Source organism: Pteropus vampyrus, unplaced genomic scaffold (genome assembly GCF_000151845.1).
Source record: "Pteropus vampyrus isolate Shadow unplaced genomic scaffold, Pvam_2.0 Scaffold399, whole genome shotgun sequence".
NCBI lineage: Eukaryota > Metazoa > Chordata > Mammalia > Chiroptera > Pteropodidae > Pteropus > Pteropus vampyrus.
In genome coordinates this window covers 1316924-1333642 of record NW_011889180.1, presented here as the reverse complement: position 1 = coordinate 1333642, position 16719 = coordinate 1316924, and the positions used below count along the sequence as shown (strand labels likewise).

At 39.4% G+C, this 16719-nt stretch overlaps 1 protein-coding gene and 2 pseudogenes across 5 annotated transcripts in view; 2 read left to right on the top strand and 1 right to left on the bottom strand.

Moving 5' to 3' along the window:
- The window catches only part of PKD1L3 (polycystin 1 like 3, transient receptor potential channel interacting), a 69389-nt gene that overhangs the window by 46935 nt on the left and 5735 nt on the right, over positions 1-16719 (top strand). For all 5 annotated transcript variants that reach the window (XM_023523643.1, XM_023523645.1, XM_023523644.1 and 2 more), the window contains 8 exons: positions 2242-2382; positions 3118-3303; positions 9176-9491; positions 10189-10322; positions 13415-13542; positions 14150-14310; positions 15550-15760; positions 16204-16305. In XM_023523643.1, coding sequence (XP_023379411.1) covers positions 2242-2382; positions 3118-3303; positions 9176-9491; positions 10189-10322; positions 13415-13542; positions 14150-14310; positions 15550-15760; positions 16204-16305 — 1379 coding nt within the window. The remainder of the gene's footprint in view (positions 1-2241; positions 2383-3117; positions 3304-9175; positions 9492-10188; positions 10323-13414; positions 13543-14149; positions 14311-15549; positions 15761-16203; positions 16306-16719) is intronic.
- Positions 4184-4302, top strand: LOC111731819 (annotated as a pseudogene).
- LOC111731793 lies at positions 4367-9180 on the bottom strand (annotated as a pseudogene).

Below are 16719 nucleotides of genomic sequence, written 5' to 3'. Positions count from 1 at the left end.
AAGATTGTTTGAAGAGCTGCAGTGTTTGTTGTGTGTGACCATGTCCATCACCCTATGAATATGGAAGACATAATTCCTGCTCCTTCTCATCCAATAAATAGTTTAAAGATTGTTGGCAATGACTAAGATTAGTATTGTAACAAGAAAGAGGTATTTTAAAAATCGTTCAATATTAGGATGAGTGTATATATCATGTTGAGAACCCTGTGATCAATCATGTGATGAATATGCCACTGGTAAAAATGTTATGGAGGAGTCGTCTAGCTTGAAGCTGTGTTATTTTTAGTTTAGCTAGTTATTCAATGTCAATTTGAGATGATGATTTCTTGGCCCACTTGGGCAAGTATTATTGGGAACAGGCTAGTGATAAAGGTGTATGAAATTGTAATTTTCACATAATGAGGATATGTCTTGATTTTGTAGATATTAGAGATGGATGCTGTGATTGATAAGATTAGCAAAGTATACACAGAGAAATAAATATTGAGGCAAATAGATTCATTATTTTTATTTGGAATTGCACCAGGGTTTTGGTTCCTAAGACCAGTGGATAACTCTTATCTTTAAAAGTTTGAAAAAGGCATACTGTTATATATGGAGGCATAGTTTTTTAAATAAGAATTTTTAGTTTCTATTATTAAGTTCACAATCTATCAGTCAAATAGTCAATTTTTTCTCTAAAAAAAAAAATTCACAATCTGACATTTTCATTAAACTATATTTACAATATCATGTCCCCAAAACGATTTTGGGGTTGGTGGACAGGAGCAAGCATATATTGTTACAATGGTATTTTCTTGTATGAGGGATGGTTTAAAGTTGTTATGATGTGTTTTCCTCATCATGTCACAATTAGTATGTAGAGGGAATACGGGGTGTAATGACAATGTTAGCTCCTATGAGAGTGATGTGACAGAAATATTAGACCATGAGAATGTTGATATAACTACAAATCTCCAATTAAATTGCTGGGAGTAAAGCTAGATTAAAAAGACTTGCTAGTAGTCATCACGTGGTATCAGTGGAAGAATTGTTTGTAGGCTGTGAGCTAAAATTGTAGTTCGGCTATGAATTCGTTCATAATTTGAGTTTGCCAGGCAGAGTAGTGTTGAGGATGTAAGGCCATGGGTGATTATCAGGGCAGTGGCTCCTCGGTGGTGTTTGAATAAGGAGAGCTACAATGACTGGTGCTGTGTGGCTGACGGAGGAGTATGCGATGAGTGACTTTAGGTCTGGCTGGAGTAGACGGAACAATTGTGTGGTTATAATCATGCCTCATCGGGATCATGTTAGGAAGAGCTAGTCTATAAAGTTCATTGGGGGCTAGCATCATTGTGACTCGTGAGTACCATAGCCCTTAGTGTAAATAATGCAGCCGCAAGAACTTAGTGTAAATAATGAAGCCAGCAATGGGGGCTTCTACATGTGCTTTTGTAAATAGAGGCCGTAGAGAGGCATTTTTACTATAAGTCCTATCATGCATGCTAATCATAGAAAAAAATATTAGATCAAGAAGTAGGCAGAGGGTTGACTTCAATATTGTGCTAGTAGGAAATGTAATGAGTCTCTAAGGTTTTGACTATAGAGTAGTGCAATGAGGATCCCACCTGTGTAAAACAGGAAGTCAAGTCCTGCATTTAGTCATTCTGTTTGACTTCCTCAGAGTGATAAGGCACCAGTGTCACTTCAAACAGAATGTAAAATAGGATTAGTTCTGTGGCAGTAAATGTTATGATTAGTAACACCAGCATATCCTGGAATTGTCAGAAATGCAGAATCTTAAGCCTCACCCCAGAACCTGCTTTTAACAAAATTGCCGGGTGATTACTAAACAGTCAAAATTTGATCCCAGCACGTGGTCAGAATTGTTTGTGTCTAGTCCAAGATAAGTGCAGAAATTCAGAGTAAGCAATTTAGCAACTTTTATAGCAATTGAGCAGACTGACTTTAGGCCTGCTGAATCTAATTTCCAAAATAGGGCTTGTATTTTATAGGCCTCTGTTCTACTTCATTTTTCTAGTAATTAATTTTTATTATATTTTGCAAAAGTATCGAATCAGTCTCTGATGGATTGGAGTTTCTTAAAAGCAGCCTTCACGATAGCGTGAGAAGCACTCGGTAGCTTTTTTTTTTGTTTCTTCAACACTTAGCAGGAGGAACTCACAGTAGATTCTTAACAAATGTTAAATAACTGCTTAATAAAATATAACATTTGTTGGCCTATATTTGAATTTTTGACAGCAAAGTGTTCTTCATCATCACCTGGTTCAAGAGATAAGAAGAACCCCATCTATGTAGCCCCAGCTATGAACAGTCCACTTAAATGCCCACAAAGAACCTTGAAAGAGAAGAAACTCTTCAAGCTGACGGGAGATGTTTTGGGTACGGAGAGGAAGTGGCAGCGGGCTGACCTTGCAGCACGTTTTCCAGCAAAGTGGGAGTGAGCACAAAATGGACATGTAGGAGGAGGAAAGGCATTTTAAGAGATCTCTGAAAATTTGGAATCCCAGTAAACAAGGTGGTATGGTAAATGGAATGACTCCTGAACTTGAAGTCTCAAGATCTAATTGTGCTCGAAAAAGTCAGGTTCTCTACCTACAAAATATAATTAACAAAACTTGACCTACACACTTCACAGGGTGAAGGAATAATGAATATGCTTTCAAAAATGGCTGTCCTGTAAGCGCGAGGTAACTGGTTCAACCCAGCTCGTCTCTGGATTATTGGATTCCCTGGACCAGAGACAACAAATTGTTTTTACCATGCCTTCCTTTCTAGGGAACACAGACAGCGGGGGTCGGGGGGGCGGGGAGGGTGTAAGGAAGGAATGGAGAGGGAGGGAGGAGAGGCTGGGGAGGGGCATTTAGTTCTAAGAACTAAAATATAAAATTTTTGTGTGGGATTTTATATATCTAAGTAAATTCGTAATTAGTGGTAGAATAATCGATATAGCTAAGAGCTGATCTGTTTACAGTTATTATGTTGAACCATATAAAATTGCCAATTTTGGACTGTTTTCAACCTATAAAAGTCTATAGGCTTAGGAAAAATGAGGAAAAGTTGTAGAGGCTTTCTAAGCTAAAGACTTGACTATGACTTTTTTCTCTTCTACAATAGTACAGATCTTCTTCCTCATCCTGTTGATGACTGCGGTCAACTCTGCACAGAACCCCAGTAGATTTTACTTCCATCAAGCTCTCCAGAAGAGCTTTTCTCACCGTTTCTCAGAGATCAAGCTTCTTAAGCATTTCTACCCCTGGGCCAGTCACATCCTCCTTCCTAAACTGTATGGGGATGACAGAGGTAAGAGCAGTCCTGGGCCCAGGTGGGGTGTAGTTTTCCCAAACAGCCCTACCATGACACATTAGCACACTGGTGAAAGGTCAGCTGACTTTTTCAATATGGCCACACCTCTGTGGGCACCCGGAGGATCCACTCCCTGGACCTCATCTAAGCAGGTTCAGGTTTATGTCTCTTCGGTCAAGGGTGATGAGGCCCATGAGGGCTGATTCCTACTGATGAGTTTCACAAGAGACTGATAAACAATGAGAATGTATTCACTTATAGGATGAAAAGTAACAAGTGATCCCTGGGACCATTTGCCTCCTTGTGAAGTTTTTGAACAAGGGTCACAGTTCTAGGTTCAGGGCACATGCAGCTGCGAAAGTAGTTCAGTGAGCACAGAACCAGGAAAAGTGTAACCAGAAAGTTCTCAGCTCCAGATGATATTTTGATATACCTGATGTGCAGTCTTTCCCAAGTCCGACTTGTCTGTGTAACTTTTCCTGTGTGCTTATCCAGTTCAGAAAGGTCCGCAAATATGTACTGAACACCTAGAATGCTGTGAACTGTCTTAGGAGCTAATGATTTAAAGGATGGATATATAATATGGTTTGTTTCCTCAAAGAACCTCACCATTCAGAGGAGTTGATATGCTTTACCCTATGCAGTGTTGGAGAAATGCTAAAAAATATTTCCTAAGGAATACTTCTTGTTCAATATTTTTCACATTACCAACACTTTTACTTATATCTTAAGCTGTATTTTGGAGATTGTCACATTCATTTATCTTGATGACTTCCTGTTGGGATCTGGAAAACCTCCAAGGTTCCTGGAAAAAAATCTAAAAGATATGTTCATCTCAGCAAACATTTAGTTTTTTTTTTTTTAAAGGTGTACTAAGGTCTATGGCCATGCTACCCTGAACAAGCCTGATCCCATCTGATCTCGGAAGCTAAGCAGGGTCAGGCCCAATTAGTACTTGGATGGGAGACCACCTAGGAAGACCAGGTGCAGTAGACGTAAAAAATAAAAAAATAAGAGATTGTAAGCTGACAAGGTCCTTGCAATCTGTGAGGTCAACCAAGGATTGCCTCGCCTTAAAAAAAAAAAAAATGTACTAGGTGCATTTAGAATTTTTACAGATGGCAACTCCTATTCATTGCACATTGATTCTTTCTGGTTGTATTAGATGGTGACGGCTCTAGGTTTAGGGAACATTCTATTTGCAGTCTGTAACTGTCTATGCTGAATAAAATACTGACTAGAGAAAAAGTAATTTGAACCACGGGTGGCTGAGGCTAGTGCCATGATGATAAGCATGGTTCTCTTCTTGGACTGCTCGGCTCTGCAGTACTTACTGGTAGTGCAGAACCAAGGTCCAAAAGCACAGACTGCCCAGGCGCAGGCACCCCGTTGCTCTCCACTTACTAGCAGTGTGTTCTTGGGTAAATTACTCAACCTCTGCACCTCAGTTTCCCCATCTATACAGTGGGGATAATTTTAGGATTAATTTTAGGATTACCGTATAAAACTGACACAAAGATTAAAAGCTTAGTAGTAAGTGTTTACAACAGCGCGTTAGCACGTAGCAGTCACTGGAGAAGTGTTAGCTGTTATTAACTGGGGCAGTTGGAGCTCTGGCTAATCTAGAACCACAAAGTGTGCATGAATTACCGGACACGCTAAGAAAACAATCCGTAGATGTAAAGAAATAAAACTAAGTAACATGGGGAGAAGCGCAGTAAAAATTGGCACTAATGTGGTTTCTCTCTTCATCTCCTAAAAATCTTCACTTTCAGAACTGATGCAGCCCAGTTCTCTTAGTCCAGTTGTTTCCAGGAACACTGAAGCCCAAGCCGTTCATGACGGATAACCTATGTCCTGTAAATACATAACTTTCCTAAACAGCATAGTCCAGAGTTTAATCACATACAGGGAAGGATCTTTTTCTTAGTAGGATTTAATTAAATTTTCTCTTGCAGTAATTTCAGCTTGCTTTTTCCCGTTCGACTTTCTTCTGAGATGGAAAACTGATCAAAATTTTACCGTAATTGGGGGGAGCAAAAAAAAAAATGTTTACCATATTTACATATATTTTTCATTTGGGAAGTACAAAGTGAGACCATATTTGAAAGTTGTCACCTTTTACCTTTCTCTTGTATCTTCTGCAGAACTCAGTCCTTTAATAACTACTGCAAATCTGTTCTCTAGCCCAATTCTCTAGCATTATCTTTCATATGAAAGTATTTGTTAATAACTAAAACAAATTCGGAAAAAATTCATTGTACAACAGCATATATTGTGCAACCCTCCTTCATTCCATAATCCCCTTTTTCTCTTTCCAAGAGGCAACTACAGTCCCACTTTAGATGTTCTTTCAGAGGTAATCTATGTGTTTGTAAATATACTTGATGATAAATGGTAGCATACTATAAATATTGTCATGATTTTGCTTTTTTCCCTTAACAATTTACCTGGAAATTGTTTGATCAGAATATATATAGTGATCCCTATTACGTTTTATTCATTTATTATATAGTATTTCATTGCATGGATGTACCGTAATTTATATAACCAGCTCCCTATTGATATTTAGATTGTTTCCAATCTTTTACTGTTAGCATTACCATTAATACCATTTTACACATGTAACTTCACATGTGTACAAATATATCTGTAACATAAATACCTTGAAAAGATTTGCTAAAAATGTATATACATTTTTAATTTAGAAAGATTATTGCCAAATTGTTCTCCTTAGTTATTCTTTCAGTTACCACTCCCATGAGCAGTGCGGAAGTCTGCCCACATCTCCAACAGCCACATGAAGATTGTTTTCAAACAATACACATGGCTCTGAAACATACGAAAGGCTTTGCAACTGCACTCATAACAAAGTACAAGTTAAAACTAAAGGTACCATTTTTCACCTCCCCTGTAGCAAAACTTACCTTTGCTCTTGCTGCTCTTCATTCCATCCTCCCATGTTATATTTTTTAAAAACATAAATCTGTTACACCCTTGTTCAAAACCTCCCAGTGGATTCCCATCACATTTAAAATCCCAAACCCTTTCCAAAGCTTTCCAGGCCCTGCCCAGTCTGGCCCGTAGCTACATCTGTTACTTCCTCTCCTACCCCTCTCACGCTCGCTCACTCTACTTCAGCCACACAAACTTCTGTGCTCTCCTTAAATACACCACGCATGCTCTCACCTCGCGGACTTGGAACTTGTTGCCCTGACCGATATCTGCATTTATTAGTCTCTTATAAGCCACTTCCTCAGGGAAACTTTCTCTAATCACTGTTCCTAAAGGAAGAGCACTGCTCCCTCCACAAAACACTCTCTTTCCCTTCATCCTACTTACATTTTCTTCATAGCACTATCGTTAACGTGAATATTGTTTGGTTATCGCCTCTTTCTCCCTCCTCAAATGTGAGCTCTCTGTGGACAGGGGTCCTCTTTCATCCATTACTGTGTTCCCAGCACCTAGAATAACATCTGATATATGTGAGGACTCAATACATATTGATTGAAGCAAAGAATAAAAGTCGTTCCATCCTTGTCCACCTTTCATTGGGTTGCTTGGTTTTGTTTGCTTGTTTTGATAAGTCGCCTTTTATGTATTAAGAGCTTAGTTGTGAATACAGACTTAGATATTTATACAGATACAAACTAAACTTATAAAAATTAGGAAATTGATATCTTTTTGATATTCTCTTCCTATCGGGAATATAGTATGTTTTTCTATTCTCATCTCATCCTCAGCAATTTTCAGAATTGCTCTTGATATAATTCTCGCACATCTCTTGTGAGGTTTATCTTTTGCTATTGTAAATGAGATCTTTTATTTCTCTATACCATCTAAGTAAATATTGTTTGGGTGTATGAAGGCTATTGATTTCTTTATATTTAGCACTCAGCCACTTTGGCTGAATTTTTTAGAGGTTGTACAAAACTATCATATTTACAAAAATGGCACAAAAGTGAATTCAGCAGTCAGTGCACAGACATACTTCATCCACATCTCGAACAACAAAAGGTATTCTAACTATAGAACTGTGTGCGAAGATTAGCTTCCCCTGCAGCTGTTAAGCACTAGGGTCATGTAAGTTACACCAGAATGGGCAAATATTGCCCAAGTAAACTCCTATCGTTAAAGCTGAAACAGGTTTAAGGCCACTCAAGTTCAAGCCCCATCTCTTTGTGTTAGAAGTATGTGACCTTTCTTCTAACTTGTCTTTTGTTTTATAAGGAAATCCAAAAGGAAAATACTGAAGAAATCAATAAATACAATAGAGGTTATATTAAATAAGAGTAACTACAAAGCTGTAATTAAGATGAAGTAAACATTAAGATCATAAAATTTGCTTGGTAGTTGTTAGGGCCAGTCCTGCAGTAGGAGTTAGGTAATATATACAATTCTTTTCTAGTAGATTATTATATGTTACTCTAACATGTTCTTCTGATCGGTGCACTGCTAAACTAATCAAAACGCCACACGTCCCCGCCCTTACAATAGCAGTACAGACCACCGCTACCTGCAAAGCCTGTCATTCTCAAATGACTTAGTAAATGAAAGAAAATAAAAAGTGAGGAAGTAACATATTAAGGAAAAATGGGAATTAGAAGGTCCGTGCAGTTAAGCTCTTTTAATCAGCCATCCAGCTTGCTGGCAACAGGGATGGCTTCCACGGAGGAAGGTCCCGTGGAGTGGGGATGTGGTCACTGGTGACCTGTCTTCTCCGGGGCTGCAGTAGGAAGTTGCTTGCTCTTCATTTTTGCTTTAGCCATGTTGTAATCTCCAGAATTAAAATATTTTTGCCCTTTCTGCAATCATTTCCGTAAGAAATCTGAATCTCCAGGCTTTTGTCCCAGATGAGGATACCTTGCTTTTAATTTTGCTTCTTCAGCTTTCTCTAGTCACTTTATCTTGCATTTCCTTCTGCTCCTGTACTGAGGCTGCCTCGGGGACTTCCACGGACATACTTCTCCCTCTTAACCCGCTTCTCCGGCTCTGCTGAATTATCCTTTTTTTTTTTTTTTTTTTTTTTTAGTAACAGGTTTTAGGTTTTCTTCTGGCTCTCAGATTTATTAAGGTATAATTGGCAGAAATTGCATGTGTTTAAGGTACAACTTTTTGACCTGCAAATACATTGTGAAATTACCACAATGAAGCTATTTAATGTATCTCACCCAGGTAACATGTTTTGTTTTGGGAGTGGGAAGTTATAGGTCTGTTTCAGGATCTTTGGTCAGACTGCCTGGTGAGCTTGCCTCCGGGCTTCTGGGCTGGAGCTGGGTCACTGGCCACTACATAGTCCACAGCTGGTGCTGACATCTGCAGGCCTAACACCTGAGGCACAGGCAGGAGTGACGATTCCTGGGTCCTTTGGCATATGGTTATGCTGGTGGCAGGACCAAGGTCAAATGGCATTGTAGCTAAGTCCGAGGACAAAGCTGTTTCTAGGTCTGTTGCCAGACCCACAGTCGGTGAGTCAGCCACCTGGGTGACCTCCCTTCTTAAAACTGAACTTACTGGTCTTGGACTCCACTGGGGTTTCATAATCACCTACCTAAATCCCAAAGCTCCCACCTCGGCATCTGTGGATGGCTGCCAAATTATTGAGAGATACAAGCAAGGGACCTGATTCCATCATCTTGCTGATGTCTTTAGTTGATTCTAGTGAGATCTGTCTAGATCATTAGCTACATATATATGTAGGTCATTATCTTTTATAAATTCACTTATTATATCTCTCATGTCTTTTTAAAATTTGGTTGCATTAGCTAGAAAATCCAAAAATGTTTTTAAAAATAGTGGTGAAAGTGCATTTTTCGTTACTAACTTAACGAGGCAGTTTTTACAATGGCTTCTTTTACTGTCTTTTCAGGATTTATTACTGATGGGAACTCCTTTCTTTTGGGCAATGTTCTGCTTCGTCAGATTCGCATTCCTGGTGCCAGAGCCTTTCCAAATAGAGTGTCTCCCAAAGAACAAGTGAAGCTATCGCACCAAGATCTGGAGGATACAGAGAACTATGGAGTTAACTGGAGGCCCCCTGAAACAAACACCACACAATCAGACAGCATTTGGCATTATCAGAATCAGGAGACACTGGGTGGCTATCCCATCCAAGGGGAATTTGCCACTTACTCAGGAGGAGGTTATGTTGTCAGACTCGGAAGAAACTCCAGTACTGCAATCAGGTGAGCAAGCCTGAGCCCTAAACAAGAGGACCAAGATGTTTGCTTCTGTCCATTAGTAGGAATTAAGGACCCATTTGAATAGTTTTGACAGCTACCATAATGCTACTGTACTATGACACTTGCAGACACTTTTAAGACTTTTAAGGAAAAGTATCTTTTAGTTTATAAATTCCTTGTTCAACCTCAAACTAGAGGTATGTCATGGTTTGCCAAATCTTTCTTTTCTCATCTGGAAAAACATTATCAATTTCAATTCTAGCTGCAGTTAAACTCAGGTAACTCTAGCGTGGGCAAACTGTACTCTTTAAATATCAGAGAAAATACTGCCCTTCAAAACCACAATCCAAAATCCAAATGCCAAAATTAAATAGCAAGAGACTTATGGTTTTATATATGAATTCTGAGAGCTAAGCAGCTGACATAGCATGTAAACTAATTCTACCTCAGACCTTAAATGCCAAATATATTTTCTTGAACATTTAACCTTGGCGTGACTATTGTGAAAATTTTCATTTTTTATAGTCTTCTGAATTTATATTCATGTTACCACTAGTGAAAGTTCGGGCAGTAGTAACCATAAATATTGCACAGGTACACTAGAATGGGAAATGTAGCTTTTCATTTGGTAGGAGGAATGTTGGCATTGTCCCACTTTGCAGGGTTGATGCAGCAGCAGCCCTGTCCTCTGTTTTCCCAGAGTTCTACAGCATCTTGAACAGAGCCACTGGCTGGACCATTGCACTAGAAGCCTCTTTGTCGAATTTGTGGTCTTCAATGCTAATGTGAACCTGTTCTGTGCAGTGACCCTGATTTTGGAATCCAACGATGTGGGTACGAAGGCCTCCTCTCTTCCCTGTATGACCTGGGTATCTCAGAAGTCCCAATTTCTTTATCTTTAAGTCCCATTAAAAGGCATTTTAATTACAGTTGTTATACATAATTTTTAAAGTCAAATAGTTCAAGGCAAAAACTAGCAGTGCTCACTCCGCACCTCATTTTTACTCCCCAGAGACTGCTACTTTCAGCTTTGTTAACTGGTTCTTTTGGGATTTAAAAATTATTAACATGCTTATTAGCTATTTCATGAATCTTCAGTTTTAGATAGTATTTTTTATGAGAATGAGGATTTAACTTTCTCATACCCACACATATCCCTAACAAACACACACATATACACACCTTTTCTCTTATTCTCCCAAGTTATAAAACTTATAGTTAATATTGAGTAGCTCCATTATTGTGATATTTTTCAAAGATGAGCCAAGTATTAATTACCATTTCCTTTCAATTTTTTATTTTCCCTAGAGTTTATCATTTCTTTCATCTGCTTGGTTTTGCATGCATTCTATCATTGATTCATCTCCAAGCTCTTCCTAGAAATAAAAACCTCATTCTGTTCAAAAGTATCACATAACCCCTTTTATCTTTTGCTGAAAAGACGCCCTCTCTCGGGCCCGCCGCCGGTTCGGTAGTCTGGATGGGCGATTCTCTAAGCCTGCTCGAGAGCTCTCACCCAGGACAGTCCCATCACTGTCGCCCTAGGGATTCTCTCTCCCTCTCTCCTCGGTCGGACTCCCTTTCTTCCAGATCCCGCGTCTTCCTCTTGGTTTACTGTCTCATTTTGTTAGAGCTCATCCTACAGTAACTTCCTAGCAGGGTGCAAAGGAAGTCAGTATTTTGAAGCTTTACGTGTCCCCAAACTTTTTTTTCTGCCGTAACATTCATTTGCTTATTGGATTGGATACAATTGTCTTTCACAGAATTTTTTAAAGTACAGCTCCATTGCCTTCTAGCTTTTCATACTGTTGTTAAGCAGTGTGGTGATTCCCTCATTCCCACAAGTTTTTAGAATTGTCTTTGTCCCCAGTTATGAAAAGACCTGACCTCTAAGTCCTTTAATATGGATGTCCTTAAGTTCTGAGGCATTTTCTCACATATTTCTTTGTAAATGTCTCTATTTTCTGTTCTCTTTCTCTGATATTCCTGGAATTTTGAGGTAAGCACTCTTGAACCTGAGACTCTGATTTTATGTTTTGCTTTCATTTCCCATCTTTTCCTTCGGTGAGATTACTTCATTCTAAACCATCTGATTTTGAATTTTTATATCTTAATTTCCAAAAATTGTGTTCTGTTTTTCATAGTCTCCTGTTATTTTATGGAATCAATATCCTCTCAACTCCAAAGGTATTATAGGTTCGTTTTTATCAGCTCCTTCTAATTCCTCTGAGCTTTTTTTTTTAATTTTGTTTTGCTCTCCAGTTTTCAATGGTAGAGGTTTAACTATCTGGTGGTTCTTTCATATTTTTGTTATTTAAAAAGAGCAAGTGCTAATTAGCAGCTCTGTGTGCATGGATAGAGCTTGTCAACTGGTATGTCTTTTTCTCTTGGGCAGTTTTCAGAGGGGGACCCTCCAAACTCTCGCCTTGAGGATGTATATAAGCCTCTAGACTTCTCAGAGTCAGCTAAGGAAGAGACTGGGAAGCTTCTCACCGTGCAGTATGTAGACTTACTCTTAATTCTCTTTTCCTGTAGACTTACAGATATACCTGAGTTCATATTCTCTGTACTTCAACATCACTAAAAAATAAGCCTTTAGTCTTGGGGTAGTGGAAGGCAGGACAGGTAACAGGGAGAAAAAATCTGGGATCTAACTATGTTCGGACTTGAAATCAATTCTATTTTCAGTTCCACCTGACCCTCTCCTCTACCTTCTGAGGCACCTGATGCCTCCAGTTTCTCAGCCTTTCGAGGGTTTTGTGGTAAGAACTAGCTTGCTTCTGTTTCCTCCACTGCTTAGGTTCAGCTTTCTGGAATCTGGTCAGTGTCATTCATCTATTTTCCACCTTACAACAGTCTGTCACTCTCATTTGCCCTCTTCATCTCTGTTTTCTTATCCCTTCACTTTCATTGTAGTGGCATTTTGTAAAGGACTGGTACATTCGATTCCCGTCTTTAACAGGAAGCCCGTCCTAATTCTACTTCCTTTGTCCTCCTTTTTTCTAAGAACCTGCCCACCAGTGTCCTTTGATTTACCACCAGGTGTTACTTCTAGTGAGGAATTTTTTCTTCTCAGACCCACAGAGTAGACCACTTCTCTTGTACTTCTAAATGAAGCATGAAGGATTCCTGAGGGTCTTTTATTATTTGAAACTACCAAAAAAAATGGGGGTAAAATAAATACAGGTAAAATCCCAGTCTTGAGCGCTAGCTATGTGAAAGAAGAATCCCTTTGTTCTTAAAATATACTTTCTACTACAATGGGTGCAACATAGTTCTAATATTTTGAGGCTTTATGAAAAGTTACATTCACAACACCTTTCGTGCTTTCATAGAATTTCAACAATATGTCTTTCTAGGTGGAGTCTGAAGCTTCTTAGTCTATCTTTATGCAAACATCTGAGTATTCATAGGATACTATTAATATTCATGATATTGGTGTTTTGCATAGAAAATAGTTTCGAAATGGTTCAAAGCATTATCGTACTAATTTCTGAAAATATATTTTAAATAGCTTTAAACAAAAGTGCCACACTTACATTTAACTGTATTGTTTTTCATTGCAGTCATCAATTCTCTAGAACATCATGTTGCAACAGTATAACTAGTCGATTTATCTCTGCAGCTGTTCTAATTCTGTAAGGGTAACACCTGTTAACAGCTGTTAAGTCACTGACACTGTCCTCTTTGTCCGATCAACAATATAATCTTCTCCCTCTACTGATTTTTAGTACAATCAGCACATTTCTCCATTTGCTTTGCATACATGATCTCATTTAATATTCATAACACCTCTAGAGGAAATAGTTTAGAAACTAAGAAACATTTGAAACTGATGATACAAGAACTGGGGTTATGTCAAAGACAGGAGTTTGAACGGAAGAGGGCAAAGTTTTAAATACTCAACTCCAAATGTTGTTATTCAGGTGCTTTCTTCACCTCTGTAAGACTAGACACTTTAACTTCCCTTCAAATATCGAAGAAGGACTCTACCTGGTCTGTCGTCTCACAAGTCATCTATTATCTACTAGTCTGTTACTATGGCTTCATACAGGTGAGTTGAAATGTTAGTTAGATATAAGAGATTCTCAAGATTGCCAGATATTATTTGGGGAGCTCCACAATGAGCTATTAGTAGAATTATGGCTACGATTGATTCTTTCCAGAAGCTTGACCTCAGTTAAAGGCTGAGTGGTTTTCCAGATAGCTCTTTCACTTTTTAAGAATTAAAGAATTAAATCTCTAGAATAATTTTGTACAGTTGTATTACTCCTCCATAAGGTAATGGTAAGAGACTGACAATACGACGAACAAAGCAAGTATTCAAAAACATAGATTGTACCCAGAAGAGAATATATCTTAAGCCAAACACAATGTTTTATTTTCAGGCTTGATAACTATTTTAGAAAATAATTTTTTATTAAGTTTAAGCAACAAGAAAAATGACCGTATCGAAAGAAAGTTATGTTAGAGAAGGCCATCTTTTCTGTAAGCAGCAGCTCTGAGTGACTGCGGAGCAGAACCAAGACCATAATCGACTGTGCCCGCTAGATTTGACAAGTCCCTGGCTGAGTGCTTTGCCAGTGTTCATAACTCTTCATTAGGGAGAGAGCTAACTCATCTTTCAGGCAAGCAGCAGTGACTATGGTGTCTATGTTTAGGGTCGCCGGCTGAAACAGCAGAGGTGGAAGTTCTTCACGAAGAAAAAGAACATTCTGGACATGGGCATAATCCTTACTAGTTTTGTCATCTTGGGGCTTGACATGAAGCTTATTTCTCTATATAAGAAAAATATGGCACAATACCACTATGACCGTGAGAGGTAAGAGGGAGCCTGAGGAGCACAGGACATTGCTCCTCCATGTCGTTTCCTGATTACACACAAGTATTTTTTCAAACTCACCTTCCTCCTCCACTGTTCTACCAGAATTAAATACAGAACTCAGACTAATGTCCACAGCAGAGAAAACAATTAACCAGAAGCCATTTATACTGCTAATCACATTGAAAAGCTCTTCTGCCTTTCACACAGCAAGAGCAATAACTCGATCATTATATTGCACCCTGGCCAAAGAATAAAGCCTGATAAGACATGACAAATGATCATGTGGTTTAAATAAAACCACATGACATAGTACATCCTTTAAGTCTAAAATGGGTTTTCTGAGTAGGGATGTTCACCCTTATGAATATGTTCTGGTGCCTTCGGGCACTTCTCTGGTCTTTCTCGTGAGGAAGAGCATCTACTCCCCAGACCAAGTATTGCCACGTGGTGCTTTTCTAACCTTCAGTGGTCAACGGCCTCGGCCACTGATCTGTGTGAGACCGAGGCAGTATCCCAGGAAGGCCTTACAGAGGGTTGTTTATGGAGGAACAGTGGGTCTGTGCAATTTGAATGATGTTGGCAGCTGGGGTCCAGCCTGCTGTGTGGCATTGCCTAGGTCTTAGATAATGAAAGAATTGTGATCTAGTGTCAACTTGCTCTCATCTATAGGAGTCCTTCCCAGTAACCTAGTTGCTGCAACATAAAATTATGAATGTATCTATCACATAACAAAACCTAATTGGTTAAAAAAAAAAAACCAACCCCTAATTGGTAGCACCCCTCACCTCTAGTTTAACTACCTTTCTACTCTCAGCACTATTAAACATATTAGATCAATTATCTACTGCCAGAGAGTAGAGGATTAGTGTGTTACAGAAAACAGACCAGCACAGTTGTACATCTCATTACCTTAACTCATCTCCTTTTAAGAGATTTAACTCAAGGCACAGCAATGGAGGAGGCTGGCGTTGATTTCCAGGATTAATTGGGAGTAAAGAAATCAGCGAGAGGTCACATTGCAAGGTTTCTTTAGCACAGCTCCCAACCAAATACGTGTTATTTTTGCCAATGCTCTCATAGCCACAAATTTAGGAGGCCGCACCGGCAAGCAGAGTTTTTACATCAAGCCTCTGAACTAACAGGACCCAAAGGACCGCTGCACTTGAGCAGTGGAAACACTGGAGAAACTGATGACGGCACACACTTCCTGCTAACTGTCGGCCTGCCTTGGCACAGGTTCATCCGCTTCTCTGAGGCAGTAACAGTGAACTCAGCCATCATTTACCTCATGAGCTTCCTGGTTCTGTTGGCAACTGTTCAGCTATGGAACCTGCTGCATCATAACCCCAGGCTGCGGGTCATTGACCGAACACTCAGCAAAGCCCGGGACGAGGTGATGGGCTTCTTGCTGGTCATCCTGATCCTGCTGACAGGCTATGCCATTGCTGTAAGTCCCCTTTCACAGTGTCTTTTCCTAAGTGCTGTGGTCTTAGAATCACATTGCTTCCCTCAGAAAGGTCACTACAGAGAAAATCATCAGTTCAAGTTGGCAATGAGTTTTGGAGAAAAGGTGGAGTAAGAAAGCTGGATTTAGTTGTAGTTCCATGCTTTCTTAGCAGGATGACTAACACTCAGACGTTTGTCTCATCTCTAAAATGGGGATAAAATTTAGCTCACAAGAATGTTAAGGTCAAATTTATATGAAAACACTATGTAATTACAAAGGAATTTTACTAATTTTTTAGGCATAGTAATTAGAATGGCCACTAAAGAATTTCTTTAATTTCCATTCCTTTGGTTCTGTGTTGGCATCATGGTCACGCACCTCAGGACAGACCTGCAGTCACCTCCACTGCTCTCCACCCCCCGACTGGTCTTTCTCCTTTTCAGTTTAACCTGCTGTTTGGAGGGAGCATCTCCGACTACCGAACTTTCATCAGCTCAGCAGTGACTTTTGTTGGTCTCCTGATGGGAATCTCTGATCACAAAGAGGTAAAACCCCCATCTCGTTTTCCCTGCAGAACTCTATTGGTTTAATTTATCTAACAAGGGGGCAACTTTATAAAACCAGCCCCTACACCACTGCACACTGGAAAAGGGAGGGACTTGGATTCTTTGCTATTCTGGTTTAAAGTACTCCATATGCACACGGCTTTTGAGTGGCTATTTCAGAAATCTGTCCTTTTCTAAGCACATAGTCCCACCTCCCTCACTTCTTACATCCTTCGTGTTACTGCCAAGGACAGTGGAGTTGAATGTGTGCTCTCATACCTGCCAGATTAGCATGGCGTTGCTGCGGCTTTCTTAATGGCCCTTTGAAGGGTACAGTGGAAGTGACTTCAAAAAAAATTAGGGAGGTACAATTCCAGGAAGAACTGTGGTAATTCTGTTTACAGGTAATAAATA